The sequence below is a fragment of the Ranitomeya variabilis genome, chromosome 2 (genome assembly GCF_051348905.1).
Source record: "Ranitomeya variabilis isolate aRanVar5 chromosome 2, aRanVar5.hap1, whole genome shotgun sequence".
Taxonomy (NCBI): domain Eukaryota; kingdom Metazoa; phylum Chordata; class Amphibia; order Anura; family Dendrobatidae; genus Ranitomeya; species Ranitomeya variabilis.
In genome coordinates, this window is record NC_135233.1 from 264,955,149 (window position 1) to 264,963,303 (window position 8,155).

Genomic DNA, 8,155 nt, shown 5'->3' on the forward strand with positions numbered 1-8,155 from the left:
CGGCAGCCACACCCCTCCCCTGCACTAATAAAACGCCTATGGTCTTATATGGAGGATTGTGGCACAGCTGGGAAATGTCAGGCTTCATACACAATACATTCTGCCACCATGTCCTCCTGTCACCCTGCAGGCGAGGTCCAGGGCCGGAACATTTATAAGATTCCCCTCAGTAACCTTGTGGGCCGAAGCATCGAGCGACCTCTGAAATCTCCCCTGGTGCCCAAGGAGATCACCACCCCCACATCCAGCGTCATTGCCTGCTCCCCCGTCACCCATTCTCTATCTTTGTCCCGAATGGAGATCAAGGAGATTGCGAGTCGGACGAGAAAGGAGCTTCTGGGTAAGAACTTCAGCCTCCACCACCCACGCCATCTTCACCCATGATGATTTCTTGTCTTTCCATCAGGTCTTTCTGCAGAAACAGCATCCAGATCTGAAGGATCCCAGCGCCCGAAGAAACAGATCAAGAAAGCAGTAGAGGAAGGAAAGGAGCAAGAAACTGGCAGATCGAGTACGGACAGGTAGTAGCATCCGCAAAGGAAGGAAAGGAGCAAGAAACTGGCAGATCGAGTACAGACAGGTAGTAGCATCCGCACAGGTGGCCAGAACAAGGTCCGACTGTGAGCAGAGGACGTCTGCAGCTACTCTGGGTGTGATGGTAGTAGACTTGTCCCTCTATTACTGGGCACGTGGTCATCGGACGCCTGCAGCTCTGGGTGAGACAGTAGTAGCCATGTCCCTCCATTACCGGACACGTCTACAGCTCTGGGTGTGACTGTAGTAGACATGTCCCTCCATTACCGGACACGGGGCAGAGCACATCTGCAGCTTTGGGTGTGACGGTAGTAGACGTGTACCTCCATTACGGACATGTGAGCAGAACACATCTGCAGCTCTGGGTGTGACGGCAGTAGACGTGTTCCTCCATTACCGGACATGTGAAGGGAACACATCTGCAGCTCTGGGTGTGACGGCAGTAGACGTGTTCCTCCATTACCGGACATGTGAGCGGAACACATCTGCAGCTCTGGGTTTGACGGTAGTAGACGTGTACCTCCATTACCGGACATGTGAGCAGAACACATCTGCAGCTCTAGGTGTGACGGCAGTAGACATGTTCCTCCATTACCGGACATGTGAGCGGAACACATCTGCAGCTTTGGGTGTGACTGTAGTAGACGTGTTCCTTCATTGCCAGACATGTGAGCAGAACACATCCGCAGCTCTAGGTGTGACGGCAGTAGACGTGTTCCTCCATTACCAGACATGTGAGCGGAACACGTCTGCAGCCCTGGGTGTGACAGTTGTAGACGCAACCCTTCATTACTGGACATGTTGGCAGAGGACGGCTGCAGCTCCGAGTGTGACAGCAGTAGTTGTGCCCCTCGGTTACAAGACATGTGGTCTGCGCCCGACCTGCGCTTGGGGAATGAGGTGATGTCATTACCCTACTGACGCTGAATACATGTGATATTAGGATGAGTGCAGTGCTGCACTTTGTGGTGAACGTATTTAGGTCGGGGAGCAGAGTAAACGCAACGTAGGACAATAGGTGTGGATTGGTTGTAGGATTTTGGAAGTGTTATGTCATCGGTCTACGGCCGTTGCATGTCCGAATCGCGTGAACGATTATAGGAAGAACCTTGTCAGCGCTGTGTCCACATATATAAATTACATGGAGGTAGGGCTACTCATGAGAGGAGTGACAGGAAAGACACAGTTATACTGAAGAAGGCGCTCAAGTTGAGTCCAATGCCCTTACTATAATTTGTAATAAAGTTGGCCCACAGTACATGAATAAACTCAGGAAATTTTAATTTGCAGTCCAAAATTGTATAGACGTTTGGGTCTTTATATCAGACGGCATGTGATCTACAGGGAACTGGTCAGCGGATGGATGCTGTACCCAGTGTAAGGTAAGACAAATGTCATACATAAGAGTGAAAAACAGACCAAAGTCCACATGACTCAGGAACAGGATCAACGCCGTGAACGGTATCCACTGCTACTGATGAGCGCCACTTATAAGGGTTATAGTGAAGGGGCGGGGCCAGGAGCGTCATGGCCACCAATAGGCATGACACAGTAAGCCACGCCTCTTGTGACTTTAGCTCTCAATTAGCAACTGTGGAGGAGAGCGTCTCTCAAAGTGCCGGTCATGTGACTGGTAAGGGGGGGTGACGAATTAGTCAGCGTGTGCGTCTGCTGATCTGAATGCGTTCCATTGGATGTCACAGTAATCGGAACGAACTATTGAATCAGGAGGGCAGTAAGGATGTGGTAATTATACCTGGCTCAAAAAGAGGAATACAATAGTGAGCATATTGCTAATAAAATATTACAACATATAAATTCTATTAGTGATGAATTACTCTATATCAGCTGTCCGTGCACTACAAGAACTATGGAAAAGGGGGTTTAAGATATAGCTAACATTTCCATAAATAAATGAAGATCATAGCCCCCATTTAGGCCCTTTGGAGACGAGGATTGCAATTTGTAAATCTAAAAAGCTTCTCCACATTTTAAGGGGCATATATGATGACCCCCATCGGGGGCAGGGATACTTTCTATTAGCAGAAATAGCAATTGGGAGGTGGTATGTCCAGGATTGATAAAATAAGGTAATAGTACATTTTTACACCTGATAGTAGACTTATGTTTTGATATTCAGTCTTTTATTGGTTGCGTGGTCTCCTCTATGTAGAGAAGACCACATGGACATTTTATTAGGTATATCACAAAGGAGGAGTCGCACGTAGAGAAGTATTTGATTTGATATTGCCTACCTGTGTAGGGACGATGGCTAAGATTACCCTGTAACAGGTTGTTGCATTGGTGGCATTGAATGTGCTCGTTGTGGGAGTCTGCAAAAAAATGCTGTTTAGCAGTAGTGCGCAACATACTGAAATCTACGCGTACCAGAGAATCTTTGATATTTGGTGCCCGTTTGAAGCAGGGAAGGAATGTATTCTGAAATTCCTTTAAATTGGGATAAGCAGGATACTCCAATGTTTACGGATGGTCTAATGTATCATGTATGCATAGGAATGGTAAGTATGTACAAATGGACTACGATCAAGTCTTGGTACTGGAGGTACAGATGGTGTTAGGGCAGGGGTCACCAACCCATAGCTCGCGGGCCACATGTGGCTCGCCGCCGATCACAGAAAAAAAAGTCCCTAGGGAGCCGCCCCACTGCCTGTAATACCCACCCAGGGCAGGCGTCAGCACCCGGGCAAGTGCCAGGGGCCTGAGCAGGCAGGGGGCCCCCTCGCCGTCAGGGACACTGGCGTGCTATGGTGCTGGCCCCCGTTAGTGTATAAACATAAGGATGAATGACCTCGGGGAGATCAAAACATCCAACACCGCGGAGACACCATCACGTGTTTCTCAACGCAGTGATCCAGAACACTGTCCCCATCCCTAAAGGGAAATATGCAAATGCATGTAGAAAAGCCACGGAGACACCATCACGTGTTTCTCAAGGCAGTGATCCAGAACACTGCCCCCATCCCTAAAGGTAAATATGCAAATGCATGTAGAAAAGCCGCAGAGACACCATCACGTGTTTCTCAACGCAAGCAATGAATAGCCAGGTCTTTCACCGGGAAGGAACAACCACGGGAAGGGCAGCATCCAATAAAGGAAAACCACCTATGCCAAAACATGGTATCCATCCACAGACAGCTGTTTCTACATGCATTTGCATATTTCCCTTTAGGGATGGGGGCAGTGTTCTGGATCACTGCGTTGAGAAACACGTGATGGTGTCTCCGCGGTGTTGGATGTTTTGATCTCCACGAGGTCATTCATCCTTATGTTTATAGTCTTTTCACTAGGCACTGCTCCGAATAGCCAGTTTCCTACTCCACACTGATGAGGGGCAAATACCCCAAAACAGCTGTCTGTGGATGGATACCATGTTTTGGCATAGGTGGTTTTCCTTTATTGGATGCTGCCCTTCCCGTGGTTGTTCCTTCCCGGTGAAAGACCTGGCTATTCATTGCTTGCGTTGAGAAACACGTGATGGTGTCTCCGCGGCTTTTCTACAGGCCCCCGTGAGTGGACCCCCCGCCTGCTCCGGGCCCCGGCACTTGCGATACTTACCTCTCCCGGTTCCAGCGCTGCAGCGTCTTCCATCCTCTGACTGTGACGTTCAGGTCAGAGGGCGCGATGATGTCACCAGTGTGCGCCCTCTGCCTGAGCAATCACAGCACAGAGCAGGAAGACGCCGACGGTGAGGAGTCCAGAGCAGAGCAGCGTCAAGCAACGAGAGGTATTTAATTATTTTTTTTTTATTTGGAGCAATATATGGGGCCAGTAATATAGGGAGCATCCTATGGGGCCAGTAATATAGGGAGCATCTTATGGGGCCAGTGATATAGGGAGCATCCTATGGGGCCAGTAATATAGGGAGCATCCTATGGGGCCAGTAATATAGGGAGCATCTTATGGGGCCAATTTAATATGGAACATCTTATGGGGCCAATTTAATATGGAGCATCTTATGGGGCCAATTCTATAGGGAGCATCTTATGGGGCCAATTGTATAGGGAGCATCTCATGGGGCCAATTCCATATGGAGCAGTATATGGGGCCAATTCCATGTGGAGCAGTATGTGGGGCCAATTCCATGTGGAGCAGTATATGGGGCCAATTCCATGTGGAGCAGTATATGGGGCCAATAATATATGAAGCATCTTATGGGACTGTTAAAGGGTATTGACTTTTAAGATTGCTACTACCAATAGGTGGCACTAGAGTTCAGTTTGCATAACAATAATGTAAAATACATAAGGATAGAGTGAAAGCGAAAATCTACATGTTATTTGTGCCTTCTCTAGGTTTTTCTATGACTATCTGCATTGTGGCTCTCGACCAACTTTCATAGCGGAATGTGGCTCTCAAGATAAGAAAGGTTGGGGACCCCTGTGTTAGGGGAATGCTGTAATGTACTGGGAGGGGAGTCTCTCGCTAAATCCTTGATGCATTTCAACAAAACTTTGAGACTGAATCTCTTGATTACGAACTATCTTTTTAACCCAATGAGATTGGGGTATGCATCGTTTCATCGCTAGAGGGTGAAGAGTGTTGGAAGTTAAAAAGATTTAGTCAATAGATTTAATGTAAAGATCTGTGGTTAACTGACCTAGAATGTCTTTGAGTACCTTAGTATCCCCCCAAAAAATGATACTGTGAGTATCCTTGGATATAGAGAAACCTAAACCAGGCCAAGACGCGTCAAGAATGGAAAACAATTCATCAAGGAAATCAGACAGACACCCCCCTCCATATGCAAGATGTCACCAATGTAATGTTTGTATATGGGGGTCATATTCGAGCCCATTGCAGTCCCCTGTGTTTGTAAATAAAATGAAAACTGAAACTAAAAATTACTTTTAGTAAGAACCAAAGTTAGTAACTCTATACAAAATTCAATGACCATAGGATCCATTTGTGGCTGAACTAATTTATTCAAATTCTCTTTTCCAACAACATTTGATAGTGGGGAAACGTTACATTCATGACATATTTTGCATATGGGGGCTGTCCGAGTCCCTCGACGAATTCTTTCCATTCTCGACTTGTCTTGGCCTTCTCTACTTTACTCTACATCCAAGGATACACACAGTATATCAATTTTATAGATACTATGGAACTCCAAGATAATCTAGGTCAGTTAACCACAAATCTGTACATCAAACCTACTGACTGTACTGGTGTTCTTCACTTCGACAGTCTTTATCCTCTAGCAATGAAATGATGCATACCCCAATCTCAATTTCAGCGAGTTAGAAAAAAATTGTTAGTAATCAAGAGATTCGGTGTCAGCGTTTTGTGTGCTCTTTCCCTCTGTCACCTGCTTTCATTTGCCGCAAGTGCGTTCTGGATACTGGACAGTGACGTGTGGTGAATCGCCGCCCACAGCCCAGTCCATCAGGGGGGTTTGGGACTGGGTCACGCCTGGGTGAATCCAGGAGATCAGGAAGTTGACGTGACATCAGCATCATGTGATGCAGACTGAGGGAGCAGCGATAGCGCCACTCACAGGCACATATTGCAGTAGAAGGTATTTACAAAAACTTGGGGCATTTATACAATGTAGTGGACCACTTCTTTAATAAAATGTCCATGTGGTCTTCTCTATATAGGAGAGACCACCCAACCAATAAAAGATTGAATATCAAAACATAAGTCTACTATCCGATGTAAAAATGTACCATTACCTTTACCTTATTTTATTAATCCAGGACATACCACCTCCCAATTGTTATTTTAGGTAATAGAACGGATCACTGTTCCCGATGGGGGTGATCATATATGCCTCCGAGAAGCCTTTTGGATTCACAAATTGCAATCCTCGTCTCCAAAGGGTCTAAACGGGGGCTATGGTCTTCAATTATTTATGGAAATGTTAGCTATATCTTAAACCCCCTTTTCCATTGTCCTTGCAGTGCACGGACAGCTGATATGGTGATGAATTACTCTGTAATAGAATTTATATGTTCTAATATTTTATTATCAATATGCTCACTAATGTATTCCTCTTTTAGAGCCAGATACAATTACCACGTCCTTACTGCCCTACTGATTCAATACCACTACTTTACTGTGTCTCATTACCATCCAGCCTCCTGCGTTTCGATTCCCGTGACAACCAATGGAATGCTGTTGTGAATTCTATTCTTGGGCTCCCTCCTGTGGTTGTTGGTGGTAGTGCAGTTGTCTCTGGGTTGTAATCCAGGGCAGGTGTTTCTGTTGATTGCAGCTCTACTAGGTATTTAGGTGTGCAGGATCCATTAGTCCTTGCCAGTTGTCCATTGTTCTTGGAGGGATTGCATCTCTGTCTGGCTCCTCATGCCCTGCTGTCAATTCAGCTAAGATAAGTGTCTGGTTTTTTGTCTCTGCAGCACACATGCAGTGTGCTTTACTATTCAGTGCAATTCATTGTGTTTTTGTCCAGCTTAGACTTGGTTTGGATTTTTCAGTCATGCTGGATTCTCTGGAGATGCAGATATACATTCTATGTCTTTAGTTAGATGTAGAATATTTGTATTATTTGCTGTGGATATTTTTAGGGTTTTAATACAGACCGCTTAGAATTCTGTCCTATCCTTTTTCTATTTAGCTAGAAGTGCCTCTTTTGCTAAATCCTGTTTTCTGCCTGCGTGTGTCTTTCCTCTTATACTCACAGTCAATATTTGTGGGGGGCTGCCTATCCTTTGGGGTTCTGCTCTGAGGCAAGATAGAATTCCCATTTCCATCTATAGGGGTATTTAGTCCTCCGGCTGTGTCGAGGTGTCTAGGACGTGTTAGGTACACCCCACGGCTACTTCTAGTTGCGGTGTCAGTTTAGGGTTTGCGGTCAGTACAGGTACCACCTACTCCAGAGAACGTCTCATGCGGCTCCAAGGTCACCGGATCATAACAGAATGCATTCAGATCAGCTGACGAGCCCGCCGGGCACACGCTGACTGAGAAGTTCGATGACCGATACCAAAGGAGGCATGGCTTACTGTCTCATTCCTACTGGTGGCCATGGCACTCCTGGTAGCGCCCCTTCACCATATCCCTTATTAGTGGCGCTCATCAGTAGCGGTGGATACCGTTCATGGCGCGGATCCTGTTCCTGGGTCATATGCACTTTGGTCTGTTTTTCTGTGACACTTATTCTGCTTTTCACTCATGTATGGCATTTGCCTTACTTTCCATTCACTTTCACAGTTCATACTGGATACAGCATCCACCCGCTGACCACTTCCCTGTAGATCACATGCCGTCTGATATAAAGACTGAAGCGTCTGTACAATTTTGGACTGTAAAAGAAAATTTTCTGAGTTTATTCATGCACCAAGGGCCAAATTTATTACAAATTATATTAACACTTGTGAGAAGAGTCATGGAAGGCCATGCCCACACCCAGCCAGGCAGTGGGTACCTGGTGTTATGCTTGTAGAGACTCTACACGGGCCCAGGATTATGGAGGGGTGTGCGAGTGACTCCGGTCCCTTCCACACTAGTGCAGGAGTAACATGGCAATAAAATTGCTGGCTGGTCTCTTAGCAATAAGTCGCCTTCATTGTGAGCGGCCGGCTAGAGACAAGTGCTCCGAGCTGCAGTCATCTAACCGCTGTTTCTCTTTTTTCCCCAG

The 8,155-nt window shown here is 46.4% G+C and overlaps 1 protein-coding gene across 12 annotated transcripts in view; it reads left to right on the top strand.

Annotated features, from left to right (window-relative positions):
* The window catches only part of GARNL3 (GTPase activating Rap/RanGAP domain like 3), a 190,340-nt gene that overhangs the window by 181,042 nt on the left and 1,143 nt on the right, over nucleotides 1-8,155 (top strand). For 7 of the 12 annotated variants that reach the window (XR_013221256.1, XM_077284902.1, XM_077284900.1 and 4 more), the window contains 2 exons: nucleotides 131-340; nucleotides 407-521. Coding sequence is in view for 9 of the 12 variants with exons in the window: in XM_077284902.1 (XP_077141017.1) it covers nucleotides 131-340; nucleotides 407-521 (325 nt within the window). In the remaining 3 variants the exon portion in view is untranslated. Of the gene's footprint in view, nucleotides 1-130; nucleotides 581-8,155 lie in introns of those variants that run through there. The other 5 variants (XM_077284908.1, XM_077284906.1, XR_013221255.1 and 2 more) reach the window with 4 other exon arrangements.